Below are 20,122 nucleotides of genomic sequence, written 5' to 3' on the forward strand. Positions count from 1 at the left end.
TCTGAAATCATTCCTTTCATATGCACCTCACCTATCTGGAGCCAGTGTACTCTGTTCTCTCATCTCAGGGTGCACTGTCAGGGGAGGCTGCAGCAGCTGACTGCTAGATGGCGGGCATCCTGTCTCCTTCCTGAGTTCCCTCAGGGCTCATTGTGGCTGTAATGTGATGGCTTGATGGTTGCAGCATCCTTTGTTTACTGATATGGCAGGCAATGTCATATTTAATTCATAGAAAGTAAGATATGTGAGTGATGAATTTTGATATTTAGTTGAGGAGATTCCTAAGCATTCATAGTAGAATGTGAGAGGAGAGAGATAAATTGAAGAAGAAATTGTTAAGCAAAAAGCAAAAAGGAACCAAAATTTGAGATCTGGAAAATTCTCAGCCTATCCATTTTGCAAAACACAAGAAAGTGTGTTCTGGAGAGAACACCAGGTTATGGCTAGATCATCACTCCAAAAAGAGATTATTGTATGACTCACAGATCTAAACAGCTATCTCAGCAGATATACTGCCAGCTTGGACTGAAGGGTACAGAAACATCATGAAATGAAAGAAAACAGTCAGACTCATAGGATTTTTTTCAGTGGGCCTGGAAGACAGAGAAGGAAGCCTAAAAGTATTATTCTCCAGCCTTAACATTTAATGGAGTTTGACTTGCTAGTTTTTGGACTTGCTTGGGACCCTTTCCTTTTTTTCTGATTTTTCCCCTTTTGGAAGGGTGTCTATCCTATGCCTGTCCCATCATTGTATTTTGAAAGCAGATAACTTTTCTGATTTCACAAGTTTGCAGCTGGAGAGGAATTTTGACTCAGGGTGAATCATACCTCAAGTCTCTCTCACATCTTACTTGCATGAAAATTTCGACTTAGAGTTGAAACTAGACTAGGTTAAATGTTTGAGGGCCATAAGATTAGGTGAAAGTATTTTGCATGGAAAAAGGATATGAATTTGGGGAGGGGGCAGAGGGAACAACGTTATGGGCTGGATTGTGTTCCCTCAAAATTTGTATGTTGAAGTCCTGACCTGACACATTAGATCCCATTTGTTTATTTTTGTTTTTATTTCCATTTCTCTGGGAGATGGGTCAAAAGGGATCTTGTTGTGAGTTATGTCATAGAGTATTCTGCCTATGTTTTCCTCTCAGACTTTGATAGTGTCTGGCCTTACATTTAAGTCTTTAAAACATTTTGAGTTTATTTTTGTGTGTGGTGTTAGGGAGTGTTCTAATTTCATACTTTTACATGTAGCTGTCCAGTTTTCCCAGCACCACTTATTGAAGAGGCTGTCTTTTCTCCACTGAATATTCTTGCCTCCTTTATCAAAGATAAGGTGACCATATGTGCATGGATTTATCTATGGGCTTTCTATCCTGTTCCATTGATCTATATTTCAGTTTTTGTGCCAGTACCAAAATGTCTTAATTACTGTAGCCTTGTAGTATAGTCTGAAGTCAGGGAGCCTGATTCCTCTAGCTCTATTTTTCGTTCTCAAGATTGCTTTGGCTATTCGGGGTCTTTTGTGTTTCCATACAAATTGTGAAGTTTTTTGTTCTAGTTCTGTAAAAAATATCAGTAGTAGTTTGATAGAGATTGCATTGAATCTGTAGATTTCTTTGGGCAGTAGAGTCATTTTCACAATGTTGATTCTTCCAATGCAAGAACATGGTATATCTCTCCATCTATTTGTATCATCTTTAATTTCTTTCATCAGTGTCTTATAATTTTCTGCATACAGGTCTCCTTAGGTAGGTTTATTCCTAGATATTTTGTTCTTTTTGCTGCAGTGGTAAATGGGAGTGTTTTCTTAATTTCACCCTCAGATTTTTCATCATTAGTGTATAGGAATGCAGACATTTCTGTGCATTAATTTTGTGTTCTGCTACTTTACCAAATTCATTGATTAGCTCTAGTAGTTTTCTGGTAGCATCTTTAAGATTCTCTACTTAGAGTAGCATGTCATCTGGAAACAGTGACAGCTTTACTTCTCCTTTTCTGATTTGGATTCCTTTTATTTCTTTATTTTCTCTGATTGCTGTGGCTAGAACTTCCAAAACTAGGTTGAATAATAGTGGTGAGAGTGGGCAACCTTGTCTTGCTCCTGATCTTAGTGGAAATGGTTTCAGTTTTTCACCATTGAGGATGATGTTGGCTGTGGGTTTGTCATATAAGGCCTTTATTATGTTGAGGAAAGTTCCATCTATGCCTACTTTCTGCAGGGTTTTTATCATAAATAGGTGTTGAATTTTGTCAAAAGCTTTCTCTGCATCGATTGAGATGATCATATGTTTTTTCTCCTTCAATTTGTTAATATGGTGTATCACGTTTATTGATTTGCATATATTGACGAATCCTTGTATTCCTGCAATAAACCCCACTTGATCATGGTGTATGATCCTTTTAATGTGCTGTTGGACTCTGTTTGCTAACATTTTGTTGAGGATTTTTGCATCTATGTTCATCAGTGATATTGGCCTGTAGTTTTCTTTCTTTGTGACGTCTTTGTCTGGTTTTGGTATCAGGGTGATGGTGGTCTCATAGAATGAGTTTGGGAGTGTTCCTCCCTCTGCTGTCTTTTGGAAGAGTTTGAGAAGGATAGGTGTTAGCTCTTCTCTAAATGTTTGATAGAAGTCGCCTGTAAAGCCATCTGGTTTTGGGCTTTTGTTTGTTGGAAGATTTTAAATCACAGTTTCAATTTCAGTGCTTGTGATTGGTCTGTTCATATTTTCTATTTCTTCCTGGTTCAGTCTTGGCCAGTTGTGCATTTCTAAGAACTTGTCCATTTCTTCCAGGTTGTCCATTTTATTGGCATAGAGTTACTTATAGTAATCTCTCATCATACTTTGTATTTCTGCAGTGTCAGTTGTTACTTCTCCTTTTTCATTTCTAATTCTATTGATTTGAGTCTTCTCCCTTTTTTTCTTGATGAGACTTACTATTGGTTTTTCAATTTTGTTTATCTTCTCAAAGAACCAGTTTTTAGTTTTATTGATCATTGCCATTGTTTCCTTCATTTCTTTTTCATTTATTTCTGTTCTGATCTTTATGATTTCTTTCCTTATGCTGACATTGGGGTCTTTTTGCTCTTCTTTCCCTAATTGCTTTAGGTGTAATGTTATGTTGTTTATTTGAGGTGTTTCCTGCTTCTTAAGGTAGGATTGTATTGCTATAAACTTCCCTGTTAGAACTGCTTTTGTTGCATCCCATAGGTTTTGGGTCGTTGTGTCTCCATTGTCATTTGTCTCTAGGTATCTATTGATTTCAGTGATCACTTCGTTTTTAAGTAGTGTACAGTTTAGTCTCCGTGTGTTTGTACTTTTTAAAGATCTTTTCCTGTAATTGCTATCTAGTCTCATAGCGTTGTGGTCAGAAAAGATACCTGATAGGATTTCAATTTTCTTAAATTTACCATGGCTAGATTTGTGACCCAAGATATGATCTATCCTGGAGAGTGTTCCATGAGCACTTGAGAGAATGTGTATTCTGTTGTTTTTGGATGGAATGTCCTATAAATATTAATTAAGTCCATCTTGTTTAATGTATCATTTAAAGTTTGTGTTTCCTTATTTATTTTCATTTTGGATGATCTGTCCACTGTTGAAATTGGGGTGTTAAAGTTACCTACTATGATTTTGTTACTGTCGATTTCCCCTTTTATGGCTGTTAGTATTTGCCTTATGTATTGAGGTGCTCCTATGTTGGGTGCATAAATATTTAAAATTGTTATATCTTCTTCTTGGATCGATCCCTTGATCATTATGTAGTATCCGACTTTGTCTCTTGTAATATTCTTTATTTTAAAGTCTATTTTGTCTGATATGAGAATTGCTATTCCAGCTTTCTTTTGATTTCCATTTGCATGGAATATCTTCTTCCATCCCCTCACTTTCAGTCTGTATGTGTTCCTAAGTCTGAAGTGGGTCTCTTCTAGACAGCAGATATATGGGTCTTGTTTTTGTATCCATTCAGTCATTCTGTGACTTTTGGTGGGAGCATTTAATGCATTTACATTTAAGGTAATTATCGATATGTATGTTCCTATTCCCATTTTCTTAATTGTTTTGGGTTTGTTATTGTAGGTGTTTCCCTTCTCTTGTGTTTTTGGCCTAGAGAAGTTCCCTTAGCATTTGCTGTAAAGTTGTTTTGGTGGTGCTGAACTCTCTCAGCTTTTGCTTGTCTGTAAAGGTTTTAATTTCTCTGTCAAATCTGAATGAGATCCTTGCTGGGTAGAGTAATCTTGGCTGTAGGTTTTTCTCCTTCATCACTTTAAGTATGTCCTGACACTCCCTTCTGGCTTGCAGAGTTTCTGCTGAAAGATCAGATGTTAACCTTATGGGGATTCCCTTGTGTGTTATTTGTTGTTTTTCCCTTGCTGCTTTTAATATGTTTTCTTTGTATTTAATTTTTGATAGTTTGATTGATCTGTGTCTTGGCGTGTTTCTCCTTGGATTTGTCCTGTATGGGACTGTCTGTGTTTCCTGGACTTGATTATTAGGTTATTTGGAAGCAATGTCATGTCTCTTTCTTTTTGGTTGAATTATAATCCCATTATACATGTTGTATTTCTGCACAAATAGACATTGGATATACACTGGTAGAATTTAATTAAAAAGTTTTCCTCAAGGTTCTAGTTACTGAATGATAGGTAAACATGTTCTATGAATTCAACATTCAACCAATTTGGAAAGTTTTCTAGCATAAATCACTTTTTCCTCAAGAAAACCATAGGCCATCATTAAAACATCTTTGCTATTATTATTTTTGAAAAGGTATGTGGTTATGTTTTTTAAAATGATATCTAATTATATATGGTGACATTTTTAAAGGTGAAATGATTTGATGTCTAGCATTTTCTTCAATATAATGTGGGAGCATTGAGAAAATATGATAGATAGGCCTCTAGTTTATAGCTGATAAACTGAGTGATAAACAAATGGAGGTTTATTATTTCATTTTCTCTACTTTTATAGATGTTTAAATTTTTTTATAATAAAAAGTTACAGCACCAGAAGTAATAATGAGACCATTTTTACTGCTTACTCTATATGGTAAAACATTTATCACCATGTTTGGGGACAAGCTTTTTCTCCAAGGAAATATTAAATATATTTTTTAGATTTTCTTTTACTTCTTCTTCATTCAGTGTGTTAAACTCTACCAAATCTGTGTTGTCCTTATAATTGAATCTCCTGTAGGTGAGGGTGAAGCCCACTAAACAGTGAACACCTTCTGGAGTCTGCAAGGAGCAAAATGACTTGCTTGTAAAGACAGATGCTGGAGATTTCTGAAGGTACATATTCACAGACTCAAAGTCTTCAATTGTTCGAGGTTCAAGAGTAAAAGAGTAGATTTTCCGATATTTATTCTTTTCCAGGAGCTCAGAATTAAGAAATTCTTGGTTTGGGATATACTGCTCTCTTCTGATTTGGTCCAGGTACCAGATTCCTCTCTCTTCTGTCAAGCAGAAGATGCAAGGCACCTGGGGCTGCTCCTTCCCAGAAATTAACTCTAGAGGCTGCCACATCTGGTAAGAGCGTCCAAATCCAGCATCAGCTATGTAGTTCCTGCCATCAATGGTCACCTTCAGCAGGAGGTGAATCATGGCATCGCTATATTTGTTTGCTGAAGTGTTGTATACATACCCTCCCAATATCGTGGTCTCAAAACCTATTGTGGTCAGAGCCCAGTACAGAAGATGATTAACTTGGAGACACCACCCACCTCGTTTCCTCCTCACAATTTGATCAAAAGTGGCCTCTAATCCCAGTTCCATGGCTTCCCCACAATGGATGTTAAGGTTCTCAAAAGGAATGGCTCGGATCTGGTGCTGAAGAATGTCAGTTAATGTTTCCAAGTCCAATTTGTTCCTACAGTGCTTATAACCAATTCTTTCAAAATATGCTTCAATGTTCATGATTCCTTAAGACAAGGAAAACAAAACAAAAACAAATATATTACTTTTGTACTTGGATTTCTTGGATTAGCCTAATGATAACAAATATATTTTAAACATGTAAACACAAACAATGGTTATAAATATCTGTAACTATATGCCTTTTTTGTGTGTGTGCTTTTGGTATATTAATGGTTTTCACATGCAAAGTTCAGTTAATGGTGCGAGTAACCCTGAAAGGAAAGTATTATCACTTCTTCCATGTTTTGAGCATGAGAAGTTGGAAATCCAGATGAAGTGATGAGTAAAATGATAAACAGCTTACATGTGGTTTCCTTGGTGATGAATAAGGAGAGATACAAGTTGCTATTAATTAAAATAAAGTTTACAAACAGTTTCTAATACAAGCAGGAGAATTATATACTATAGTACTTTCATTCATGGTACTTGACCAACTCAATATCCTCTTCAGCTGAACCTTACACAAATTTCCCCACTCAAAAATTCATATTCATTCACAAACTGATTTAATGATTTATTCAATAAATAGTTTACTGAAAATCTATTGTGTATATGTTACTGACTTAGTGGTTGCTTATCTTAAAGAACCTTACATTTTAGTGGGGTCTGGTATGACACAGTGAATTAAATGAATTTTAAAAACATGGAATTTCTTAGATAGTGATAAGTGTTCTGGGGAAAACAGAGCAAAGAAGGTAGATAAGTTGTGCACAGAGAGAGCTTCCGTTTCCGATAAGGTGGGCAGAGGAAGCTTCACTATGACTAAGGGTATGAAAGAATGAGCCATGTCCACAAATGTGGGAGGACGATTTAGGAAGAAGGACCAGAGAGTTAAAAAAAAAAGCCCTAAACTGGAACCTGCCTAGAGTTTCCAAAGAACATTCAAGGAAGACAGGATGAAGGGAGCAGAGGGAGTAAGTAGAAGCATGGATTGAGATGAGATCTGACTTTTTGTCTTTTACTCTGAGATGAGAAATCACTGTGAGAAGGGGAGTAGGGGAAGGCTGCAGTTTGGGCAAAATGCGCCATCATCAAATTGTTATGTCTGCTTTGTATGGAGAGTGAGTTGTACATACTGAGCTGAATGAATAGACATGTGACCCAGGTAGGTGCAATTCAAAGCACCTTTGCTCTAGGACCAGTGTTTTGCTCGTGGATGGCATGTGGTCCAAGTCAGTTCAATTAGACTTTGTTGAGGAACTTTTGCTGAAACCGAAGCAGATGATTCTACTGCAGGGCCAGAACCTGGTAGGATATTTGCTCAAATCTACTAGGAGAACTTGCTGAAGAATAATATCAACAAAGAATTTATTGAGTTGAGGAATGAAAAGCAGGAAAAGGAAAGATGAGAAAAGACAACAATCAAGTCTTAAGCTATATCTTGGCTTTATGGTAAGGTGAACCAGAAAAAAAAAGTCCTTGTTTTGTAAAATCTCATGTAGGAAATGTTTCTGTCCCCTGATACCAGAGTCATAATCCAGTGTGGACACTGATTATAACAGTGATGCATGAACATTGGTAAGATGACATGGTCTGAGGTGAGAGGCTACAAAAGGCCCTGCCCCTGGTTAATGGTGATAAGTTATGTATTCCTGTTGTCCTTCTTAATGTCATTTCTTTCAGATTCACCTAATTCTCTTTTTTGACCAGTTTATTCTCCCCATTTTGCTAGTGTTTCAACTTTTTCTATTCTTGATGTCTGCAATCGGATCTCCTCCAAATCTCTTAAGCTTATTTCATTTCTTCTCATCTTTACATGCATCAGTATCCTTTCTCAACATCTGCACAAGCCAAACGGTCTACGACTCAGACACCGAGAGAACAACTGGTACTTAGCCAGACCACCACAAACCCTCTTCTGCTTCTGTATCCAGAATCAGTGCTGGGTAAGTAAGGAGGGCAGGCGATGTGAAACAAAAGAAATATGGTTTGGACCTGCCGGGCCATTTCATTTCTGGGTTAACCAACATATTTTTATTTGGAAATTAATGTATATTTTTTAAAGCTATCTTTTTATTGCTATATTATTATTATTATTTTAACATCTTTATTTGAGTATAACTGTTTTACAATAGTGTGCTAGTTTCTTCTTTACAACAAAGTGAATCAGTTATACATATACATATATTCCCATATCACTTCCCTCTTGCATCACCCTCCTTCCCACCCTCCCTATCCCATCCCTCTAGGTGGTCACAAAGCACAGAGGTGAACTCCCTGTGCTATGCGGCAGCTTCCCACTAGCTATCTAATTTACAGTTGGTAGTGTGTATATGTCCCTGCCACTCTCTCACATCGTCACAGCTTACCCTTTCCCCTCCCCATATCATCAAGTCCATGCTCTAGTAGGTCTGTGTTTTATTCCCATCCTACCACTAATCTCTTCATGACATTTTTTTCTTAGATTCCATATATATGTGTTAGCATACAGTATTTGTTTTTCTCCTTCTGACTTACTTCACTCTGTATGACAGACTCCAGGTCTATGCACCTCATTACAAATAACTCAGTTTCATTTCTTTTTATGGCTGAGTAATATTCCACTGTATATATGTGCCACATCTTCTTTATCCATTCATCTGTTTGTGGACACTTAGGTTGCTTCCATGTCCTGGCTATCGTAAATAGAGCTGCAATAAACATTTTGGTACGTGACTCTTTTTGAATTATGGTTTTCTCAGGGTATATGCCCAGTAGTGGGATTGCAGGGTCCTATGGTAGTTCTAGTTGTAGTATTTTAAGGAAACTCTATACTGTTCTCCATAGTGGCTGTATCAATTTACATTCCCACCAGCAGTGCAAGAGTGTTTCCATTTCTCCACACCCTCTCCAGCATTTATTGTTTCTAGAGTTTTTGATGATGGTCAATCTGACCAGTGTGAGATGATACCCCATTGTAGTTTTGATTTGCATTTCTCTAATGATTCATGATGTTGAGCATTCTTTCATGTGTTTGTTGGCAATCTGTATATCTTCTTTGGAGAAATGTCTATTTAGTTCTTCTGCCCATTTTTGGATTGGGTTGATTGTTTTTTTTGTTATTGAGCTTCATGAGGTGCTTATAAATTTTGGATATTAATCCTTTGTCAGTTGCTTCATTTGCAAATATTTTCTCCCATTCTGAGGGTTGTCTTTTGGTCTTATTTATGGTATCCTTTGCTGTGCAAAAGCTTTTAAGTTTCATTAGGTCCCATTTGTTTATTTTTGTTTTTATTTCCATTTCTCTAGGAGATGGGTCAAAAAGGATCTTGTTGGGAGTTATGTCATAGAGTATTCTGCCTATGTTTTCCTCTAAGAGTTTGAGAGTGTCTGGACTTACATTAAGGTCTTTAACCCATTTTGAGTTTATTTTTGTGTGTAGTGTTAGGGAGTGTTCTAATTTCATACTTTTACACTGTCCAGTTTTCCCAGCAGCACTTATTGAAGAGGCTGTCTTTTCTCCACTGTATATCTTTCCCTCCTTTTTCAAAGATAAGGTGACCATATGTGTGTGGGTTTATCTCTGGGCTTTCTATCCTGTTCCATTGATCTATATTTCAGTTTTTGTGCCAGTACCATACTGTCATGATTACTGTAGCCTTGTAGTATAGTCTGAAGTCAGGGAGCCTGATTCCTCCAGTTCCATTTATCTTTCACAAGATTGCTTTGGCTATTCGGGGTCTTTTGTGTTTCCATACAAATTGTGAAATTTTTTGTTCTAGTTCTGTGAAAAATGCCAGTGGTAATTTGATAGGGATTGCATTGAATCTGTAGATTGCTTTGGGTAGTAGAGTCATTTTCACAATGTTGATTCTTCCAATCCAAGAACATGGTATATTTCTCCACCTATTTGTATCATCTTTAATTTCTTTCATCAGTGTCTTATAGTTTTCTGCATACAAGTCTTTTGTCTCCTTAGGTAGGTTTTTCCTAGATATTTTATTCTTTTTGTTGCAATGGTAAATGGGAGTGTTTTCTTAATTTCACCCTCAGATTTTTCATCATTAGTGTATAAGAATGCCAGAGATTTCTGTGCATTAATTTTTTACCCTGCTACTTTACCAAATTCATTGATTAGTTCTAGTAGTTTTCTTGTAGCATCCTTAGTATTCTCTATGTATAATATCATGTCATCTGCACATAGTGACAGCTTTACTTCTTCTTTTCCTATTTCGATTCCTTTTATTTCTTTATTTTCTCTGATTGCTGTGGCTAGAACTTCCAAAACTAGGTTGAATAAGAGTGGTGAGAGTGGGCAACCTTGTCTTGTTCCTGATCTTAGTAGAAATGGTTTCATTTTTTCACCATTGAGAACAATGCTGGCTGTGGGTTTGTCATATATGGCCTTTATTATGTTGAGGAAAGGTCCGTCTATGCCTACTTTCTGCAGGGTTTTTATCATAAATGGGTGTTGAATTTTGTCAAAAACTTTCTCTGCATCTATTGAGATGATCATATGGTTTTTCTCCTTCAGTTTGTTGATATGGTGTATCACGTTGATTTATTTGCATATATTGAAGAATCCTTGTATTCCTGGAATAAACCCCACTTGATCATAGTGTATGATCCTTTTAATGTGCTGTTGGATTTTGTTTGCTAGTATTTTGTTGAGGATTTTTGCATCTATGTTCATCAGTGATATTGGCCTGTAGTTTTCTTTCTTTGTGACGTCTTTGTCTGGTTTTGGTATCAGGGTGATGGTGGTCTCATAGAATGAGTTTGGGTGAGTTCCTCTCTCTGTTATATTTTGGAAGAGTTTGAGAAGGGTAGGTGTTAGCTCTTCTCTAAATGTTTGATAGAATTCGCCTGTGAAGCCATCTGGTCCTGGGCTTTTGTTTGTCGGAAGATTTTTAATCACAGTTTCAATTTCAGTGCTTGTGATTGGTCTGTTCATATTTTCTATCTCTTCCTGGTTCAGTTTCAGCAGCTTGTGCATTTCTAAGAATTTGTCCATTCTTCCAGGTTGTCCATTTTATTGGCATAGAGTTGCTTGTAGTAATCTCTAATAATCTGTTGTATTTCTGCAGTGTCAGCTGTTACATCTCCTTTTTCATTTCTAATTCTATTGATTTGAGTCTTCTCCCTTTTATTCTTGATGAGTCTGGCTAATGGTTTATCAATTTTATTTATCTTCTCAAAGAACCAGCTTTCAGTTTTATTGATGTTTGCTATTGTTTCCTTCATTTTTTTTTTCATTTATTTCTGATCTGATTTTTATGATTTCTTTCCTTCTGCTAAATTTTGGGGGATTTTTTGTTCTTCTTTCTCTAATTGCTTTAGGTACAATGTCAGGTTGTTTATTTGAGATGTTTCCTGTTTCTTAAGGTATGATTGTATTGCTATAAACTTCCCTCTTAGAACTGCTTTTTCTGTATCCCTTAGGTTTTGGGTCGTCGTGTCTCCATTGTCATTTGTTTCTACGTATTTTTTGATTTCCTCTGTGATTTCTTCAGTGATCACTTCGTTCTTAAGTAATGTATTGTTTAGCCTCCATATGTTTGTATTTTTTACAGATCTTTTCCTGTAATTGATATCTAGTCTCATAGCGTTGTGGTCGGAAAAGATACTTGATACGATTTCAATTTTCTTAAATTTGCCAAGGCTAGATTTGTGACCCAATATATGATCTATCCTGGAGAGTGTTCCATGAGCACTTGAGAAAAATGTGTATTCTGTTGTTTTTGTATGGAATGTCCTCTAAATATCAATTAAGTCCATCTTGTGTAATGTATCATTTAAAGCTTGTGTTTCCTTATTTATTTTCATTTTGGATGATCTGTCCATTGGTGACAGTGGGGTGTTAAAGTCCCCTACTATGATTGTGTTACTGTCGATTTCCCCTTTTATGGCTGTTAGTATTTGCCTTATGTATTGAGGTGCTCCTATGTTGGGTGTATAAATATTTACAATTGTTATATCTTCTTCATGGATCGATCCCTTGATCATTATGTAGTGTCCTTCTTTGTCTCTTGTAACAGTTTTTATTTTAAAGTCTATTTTGTCTGATATGAGAATTGCTACTCCAGCTTTCTTCTGATTTCCATTTGCATGGAATATCTTTTTCCACCCCCTTACTTTCAGTCTGTATGTGTCCCTAGGTCTGAAGTGGGTCTCTTGTAGACAGCAGATATATGGGTCTTGTTTTTGTATCCATTCATCCAGTCTGTGTCTTTTGGCGGGAGCATTTAATCCATTTACATTTAAGGTAATTATTGATATGTATGTTCCTATTACCATTTACTTAATTGTTTCGAGGTGTTCTTGTAGGCCTTTTCCTTCTCTTGTGTTTCTTGCCTAGAGAAGTTCCTTTAGCATTTGTTGTAAAGCTGGTTTGGTGGTGCTGAACTCTCTCAGCTTTTGCTTGTCTGTAAAGGTTTTAATTTCTCCATCAAATCTGAATGAGATCCTTGCTGGGTAGAGTAATCTTAGTTGTAGGTTTTTTTCCTCCATCACTTTAAGTATGTCCGCAACTCCCGTCTGGTTTGTAGAGTTTCTGCTGAAAGATCAGATGTTAACCTAATGGGGATTCCCTTGTGTGTTATTTGTTGTTTTTCCCTTGCTGCTTTTAATATGTTTTCTTTGTATTTAATTTTTTATAGTTTGATTATTATGTTTCTTGGTGTGTTTATCCTTGTGTCTATCCTGTATGGGACTCTCTGTCCTTCCTGGACTCGTCTATTTCCTTTCCTATATTAGGGAAGTTTTCAACTATAATCTCTTCCAATATTTTCTCAGTCCCTTTCTTTTTCTCCTTTTTTTCTGGGTCCACTCTAATTCGAATGTTGGTGTGTTTAATATTGTCCCAGATGTCTCTGAGACTGTCCTCAGTTGTATTCATTCTTTTTCCTTTATTCTTCTCTGCAGTAGTTATTTCCACTACTTTATCTTCCAGGTCACTTATCCGTCCTTCTGCCTCAGTTATTCTGCTATTGATCCCATCTAGAGTATTTTTCATTTTATTTATTTTGTTGCTCATCGTTGCTTGCTTCCTGTTTATTTCTTCTAGGTCCTTGTTAACTGTTTCTTGCAATTTGACTATTCTATTTCCAAGATTTTGAATCATCTTTACTATCATTGTTCTGAATTCTTTTTCAGGTAGAAAGCCTATTCCCTCTTCATTTGTTAGGTTTGGTGTGTTTTTACCGTTCTCCTTCAACTGCTGTGTGTTTTTCTGTATTCTCATTTTGCTTATCTTACTGTGTTTGGGGTCTCCTTTTTGCAGGCTGCAGGTTCATAGTTCCCGCTGTTTTAGGTAGCTGTCCCCAGTGGCTGAGGTTGGTTCAGTGGGTTGAGTAAGTTTCCTGGTTGGGGAGACCAGTGCCTCTGTTCTGGTGGATGAGGCTGGATCTAGTCTTTCTGGTGGGCAGGTCCATGTCTGTTGGTGTGTTTGGGGATGTTGGTAGCCTTATTATGATTTTAGGCAGCCTCTCTGCTAATGGATGGGGCTGTAGGCCTGTCTTGCTCTTTGTTGGGCAAAGGGTGTCCAGCACTGTTCGTTGCTGGTCCTTGAGTGAAGCTGGGTCTTGGTGTTGAGATGGAGATCTCTGGGAGATTTTCGCCATTTGATATTGTGTGTAATTGGGAGGTGTCTTGTGGACCAGTGTCCTGAGGTTGTTTCTCCCACCTCAGAGACGCAGCCTTGACACCTGGCTGGAGTGCCAAGAGCCTTTAGTCCACACGGCTCAAAATAAAAGGGAGAAAAAATAGAAAGGAAAGCGAGGAAGGAAGGAAGGAAGGACGGAGGGAGGGAAGGAAGGAAAGAAGGAAGAAAGGAAGGGAGGGAGGAAGAAAGGAAGGGAGGAGGGAAGAAAGGAAAGAAGGAAGGAAGAAAGGAAGGGAGGGAGGAAGAAAGGAAGGGAGGAGAGAAGAAAGGAAGGAAGGAAGGAGGAGAGGAAGGAAGGGAGGAAGAAAGGAAGGAAGGAAGGGAGGAAGGAAGTGAGGAAAGAAAATAGGAAGGAAGGGAGGAAGGAAGAAAGGAGGGAAGTAGGGAAGAAAGGAACAAAGAAAGGGAGAAGATAAAATAAAGTAGGATAAAATATAGTTATTAAAATAAAAAATAATGATTAAGAAAGAAATTTCTATTTAAAAAAAAGCCAAAAAAAGGGTCGGTCTAACCCTAGAACAAATGGTGAAAACAAAGCTATACAAACAAAATCTCAAATAACAGCACACACATACACACTCACAAAAAGAAAAAAGGGGAAAATAATAGTATATCTTGCTCCCAAAGTCCACCTCCTCACCTTGGGGTATTTTGCTGTCTCTTCAGGTTTTCCACAGATGCAGGGCACTTCAAGTTGACTGTGGAGCTTTAATCCGCTGCTTTTGAGGCTGCTGTGAGAGACCTTCCCCTCTCCTCTTTGTTCGCACAGCTCCTGGGGTTCAGCTTTGGACTTGGCCCCACCTCTGCGTGTAGGTCGTCCGAGGGCATCTGCCCTTTGCTCAGACAGGACGGGGTTAAAGGAGCAGCTGATTCTGGAGCTCTGGCACAGGCCAGTGGGAGGGAAGGGCACGGATGCGGGGCGAGCCTGCGAAGGCAGAGGCCGGTGTGATGCTGCACTGGCCCGAGGCGCACCACGCGTTCTCCTGGGGAAGCTGTCCCTAGATCAAGGGGCCCTGGCAGTGGTGGGCTGCATGAGCTCCGGGGAGGGGTGGTGTGGAGAGTGACCTGTGCTCACACACAGACCTCTTGGTGGCGGCAGCAGCAACCCTAGTGTCCCACACCCGTCTCTGCTGTCGGCACCGACACCCGCGGCTCGTGCCTGTTTCTGGAGCTCCTTTATGCGGTGCCCTTAATCCCCTCTCCTTGTGCCCCAGGAAGCAAAGAGGCAAGAAAAGGTCTCTTGCCTCTTTGACAGCTCCAGACTTCAACCGGACTCCCTCCGGGCTAGCCATGGTGCACCAACCCCTTCAGGCTGTTTTCACTCTGCCAACTCCAGACCTTTCCCAGGGATCTGACTGAAGCCGGAGGCTCAGCTCCCAACCCCGCCCACCCCGGCAGGTGAGCAGAAAAGCCTCTCGGTCTGGTGAGGGCCGGTCGGCACCAATCCTCTGTGGAATCTCTCCGCTTTGCCCCCCGCACCCTGTGGCTGCGCTCTCCTCCACGGCTCCGAAGCTTCTCCCCTCCACCACCCGCCGTCTCTGACCGCGAAGGGGCTTCTAGTGTGTGGGAACCTTTCCTCCTTCACGGCTCCCTCCCAGTGGTGCAGGTCCCGTCCCTATTCTTTGTCTCTGTTTATTCTTTTTTCTTTTGTCCTACTCAGGTACGTGGGGAGTTTCTTGCTTTTGGGGAGGTCTGAGGTTTTCTGCCAGCGTTTGGTGGGTGTTCTATTGGAGAATTTCCATGTGTAGATGTATGTCTGATGTATCTGTGAGGAGGAAGGTGATCCCCGTGTCTTACTCTTCCGCCATCTTCTCTCCTCCTAAAGCTATCTTTTGATTTTAAAGATTTTTCTTTGTTCCTTCCGGAGGGGATATGGGAATACATGTGTACATGTAGTTGATTCACTTAGTTATACAGCAGAAACTAACACAACAATGTAAAGCAATTATACTCCAATAAAGATGTTAAAAAAGGTATTATGTTAATTTAGAATTGAGTAACTTGAAGTTCATTGAGAAGAAGCCAGTATAGGTGTCTGGATGCAAGCAACATGTTATAACCAAATTATACCTGCATATTCCATGACTAAATATAAGAGATTTTGTACTACTGAAGTTATGATAGAAGGTGAAATATGGAGGCACTAGAAAGTAGTTTTCAGGATAAAACTGGGTGAAAACACTGCAAAGTTTATATATTGACTTGTAATTTAGTTGTGCACTGATATACCATTTCATTTTCTTGATCATAAATATAAGAAAAGAATAAAAGGAGGGAGAGTGAACACACTTAGGGAGCCAGCTGAGATGTCTCAGAAAAGCATACCTTTCTGAGGAAGTTCAATGTAGATTGAGTCTCAGTTTTAATTCAGAAGACTTAGGATAGTTCTTCTTCCACTGTAGAAATAAAAGAAAAAAAATAGTTTTAAATATATCATATTCTTCCTTGAAAACAAGGACAGTAGTTCTCATTGGGACATGAATATGAAGAATATTTAAAAATCACAAAACAGAAGGAGTAAAATGGCCATTTGGGTTGCATTAGAGAAGAGAGCTGAATGTACAATGATGGAAGATGGGCGCAAAACTGGTGGTTTCTAAGCCTGGAGACTGTGGAAGTCACCAGAAGGGGGCTCAGACACAACAGACCAGATGAATATTTGTCATACAATCAGCAAGGATGGGTGAACCCTGTCTCATTGCTACTACAAGATTTACCGAACACAGAAAAGACAAGTATGTAATGGTAGCACCTGTCTTCCTTTAGGTGTAAAGGGTAATTGTGGATATTGGGGAAGAAAAATAAGACAATGTTCTTAATGTACAGAGTCACCAGAAAGGATGAAGAACCATCCGTATGCAGAAGGCCAGCCATCAAAATATCTCTTGTCTTCAATCATCTTCCCTCATCTCCACTGGAAAGATTGCAGAGTCCAAGGTCCACTCCAGCCAGACATCTCACCAGTCACATTTCATTCAAAAAACAAATAAAAGATGGAGACAGAACTATACATGCATGAATATGATGAAAAAACAGAATGCAAATATACTATGAGACTGGGATCAGAAGAAAAGGACATACTACACAAAAGATAGGGGAAAGAGACAACCAGCTCAAGAAGAAACATAAACTGAACAATGGAAAGATATTCTTCACAGGTACTTGAAGAGATAGAACATTTAAAATGGACTCATACCAAAAAGCCAAAAAATGAGGTGATAAAATAATACAGTATTATCAAAAGAACTATCTATAACTTAGGAAACTAATTAAGAATAACAACAAAGATAATACATAAGTAATTATGAACAAAAGGGGAATATATATATAGCATAATATCAAATGACTTATGTAGAAGAAAAACTTAATACTCAATGGTTTTAATGAAGAGATAAAGCCATTAAAGAGTTAGAGAGAAGGTAATAGACATAAAACCAGTCAAAGACAATCCAATATAAAGATAATTGGTATTTCTGAAGGAAAAAATAAAACCCAAAAAGGATAATAGAAAAAATATATACATGTACATATTCTAATAGTGTTACCTCTCCATCAGCCCATGAAGATTTAAATCAAAATGAAAAACCAAGGAAGAGACAGGCAGAATTGACTCCTTTTATTATAGGATAGAGTAGAAAAGTTATGAGAATTATGGCTAAAGTAACTTTAAAACATTTAAAAAGTGTGAATTAAGTGAAAGCCATTAGACCTATTGACCTCTGCCTCAGGTACAGAGGGTAAAGAACAGAGCATGTTCAGTGTACCTTGAGAGGGCACATGACACTGGTGAGGATTAGGCCATCTCTTGACTTTCTGGTAAGGTGAGCACCCCCCCACCCCAAAAGTCTGTGTTTTGTAAAATCTCATGTAGAAAAAAATTTCTGTCCCCTGTTACCAGAGTTCTAATCTAATATGGACAGTAATTGTAACAGTGGTGCATTACTATTGGTAAGATGACATGACCTGAGGTGTCATGGTACAAAGAATCCCACCCATAGGTTAATGGTGATAAGCTATGTATTTCTATTGTCTTTCTTTTTTGTTCAATTAGACAACATTTACTAAATGAGAAAACTACACTTAAAAAGTGCTTTAGAACAAAATGAAATTAGAAAAAAAGACATGTGCATTTGAAAGAACTTTGCACTCTGCTGAAAATCAAATCTCTTGCAGTAATACAATATGCTTATTCTTAAAATATAAGATAACAGAATTTTCAATTTAATATTTTCAAAGATGATATTAAGGTCAAGAATTTCATATCTACGGTAGTCTTTATAGAAGGGCATTTATAAGTATGATGTCCATCCCTATGAAGCTTACAAATTTGACAATGCTCAATAAAAGCTTTTGGAATCACATCCAAGTGTCTCATCTAATGAATCACAAATTTGTGTCCTGTAAGTTCTCCTTCTAAAATCTTTATGTAGGCTTTTCTATTTCCATCGTTTGTTAATTAAAAAAAATATTTTGTTTTAAAAAAGGAATAGAAATGCTGGAATAAATCCTAGATCATATACAGAAATTATTGCTACTATAGTTCACTACAAAGCATGTCTATACAATATCACATGAATTTTGATCATGAAAAATCCGAATAAAAACCTTTAGTGACATAAGCCTTACAATCATATACAACATTCAAATGGTAATATTAGACAGTTGAGCACCCAATACCCATAGCTGACAAATGTCCTACTGACCAACATTCATCTAAATACATCCTTCATATAGAGGGAGGAAAAAAGAGAGATTGTCAGCTTTCTAAGCCTTGTCAAAAAAGGATTTTCATGTTCTGTGGATCTAGGAACAAACAACAATAAACACAAACCCCCCAAACAAAACTGGTGCAGTTGAGGGTATTATCAGAAAGTTAAGCATGCTGAAAGGTGTTTTGTGGCAATTAAAAACCTAATTCTTTCTTAATGTCACAAAGAAAACAGTAGCAATGGTAAATAAAACTAAACACTGGTTCTTTGAGAAGATAAACAAAATTGATAAACCTTTAGCCAGACTAAAGAAAAAAAGGAAGAAGACTCAAATCAACAAAATTTGGAATGAAAAATGAGAAGTTACAACTGACACCACAGAAATACAAAGGATTGGAAGAGACTACTGCAAGCAATTATATGCCAATAAAATGGACAACCTGGAAGAAACGGACAAATTCTTAGAAAAGTACAACCTTCCAAGACTGAACCAGAAGAAATAGAAAATATGAACAGACCAATCACAAGTAAGGAAATTGAAACTGTGACTAAAAGTCTTCCAAAAAACAAAGGTCCAGAACCAGAAGGCTTCACAGGAGAATTCTATCAAACATTTAGAGAAGAGCTAACACCTATCCTTCTCAAACTCTTCCAAAAAAATTGCAGAGGATGGAACATTTCCAAACTCATTCTACGAGGTCACCATCACCCTGACACCAATACCAGACAAAGATATCACAAGAAAACTACAGACCAATATCACTGATGAATATAGAAACAAAAATCCTCAATAGTAACAAACCAAATCCAACAACACATTAAAAGCATCATACACCATTAACAAGTGGGATTTATCCGAGGGATGCAAGGATTCTTCAACATACACAAATCACACCATATTAACAACTTGAAGAATAAACAACATATCATCATTTCAATAGATACTGAAAAAGCTTTTGACAAAATTCAACACTCATTTATGATAAAAACTCTCCAGAAAGTGAGCATACAGGGAAACTACCTCAACATAATAAAGGCCATATATGACAAACCCACAGCAAACATTATTCTCAATGGTGAAAAACTGAAAGCATTTCCTCTAAGATCAGGGACAAGACAAGGGTGTCCACTCTCACCACTATTATTCAAAATAGTTTTGGAAGTCCTAGCCATGACAATCAGAGAAGAAAAAGAAATAAAAGGAATACAAATTGTTTGCAGATGACATTCTACTATACATAGAAAAATCCTAAAGATGTCACCAGAAAGATTCTAGAGCTAATCAATGAATTTAATAAAGTTGCAGGATACAAAATTAATACATGAACTACCTTACATACCTATACACTAACAATGAAATATCAGAAAGAGAAATTAAGGAAACAATCCCATTTACCATTCCAACCAAAAGAAAATATCTAGGAATAAACCTACCTAAGGAGGCAAAAACCTGTACTCAGAACACTATAAGATACTGATGAAAGAAATTAAATATAACACAAACAGATGGAGAGATATACCATGTTCTTGGATTGAAGGAATCAATATTGTGAAAATGACTATAATACCCATAGCAGTCTACAGATTCAATGCAATCCCTATCAAATTACCAATGGCATGTTTCACAGAATTAGAAAAAAACTATTTTACAATTTGTATGGAAACAAAAAAGACTCTGAATAGTCAAAGCAATCTTGAGAGAGAAAAATGGAGCTAGAGGAATCAGGCTCCTGGACTTCAGACTATACTACAAAGCTACAGTAATCAATACAGTATGGTACTGACACACAAACAGAAATATAGAGCAATGGAACAGGATAGCAAGCCCAGAGATAAACTCATGCACCTATGGTCACCTAATCTATGACAAAAGAGGCAAGAATATACAATGGAGGAAAAACAGCCTCTTCAATAAGT

At 37.5% G+C, this 20,122-nt stretch overlaps 1 protein-coding gene across 5 annotated transcripts in view; it reads right to left on the reverse strand.

The window, feature by feature from the left end:
• LOC131747336 (arylamine N-acetyltransferase 1) overlaps positions 1-20,122 on the reverse strand; it is a 50,272-nt gene that overhangs the window by 11,308 nt on the left and 18,842 nt on the right. For 3 of the 5 annotated variants that reach the window (XM_067022682.1, XM_067022680.1, XM_067022681.1), the window contains 2 exons: positions 15,822-15,892; positions 5,042-5,919 (listed from right to left, as the gene is read on the reverse strand). In XM_067022682.1, the coding sequence (XP_066878783.1) occupies positions 5,042-5,914 (873 nt within the window). In that variant the 5' untranslated portion in view covers positions 5,915-5,919; positions 15,822-15,892. Of the gene's footprint in view, positions 1-5,041; positions 5,920-15,821; positions 15,893-20,122 lie in introns of those variants that run through there. The other 2 variants (XR_010838525.1, XR_010838524.1) reach the window with 1 other exon arrangement.

The sequence above is a fragment of the Kogia breviceps genome, chromosome 20, assembly GCF_026419965.1.
Source record: "Kogia breviceps isolate mKogBre1 chromosome 20, mKogBre1 haplotype 1, whole genome shotgun sequence".
In the NCBI taxonomy this organism is placed as follows: Eukaryota; Metazoa; Chordata; class Mammalia; order Artiodactyla; family Physeteridae; genus Kogia; species Kogia breviceps.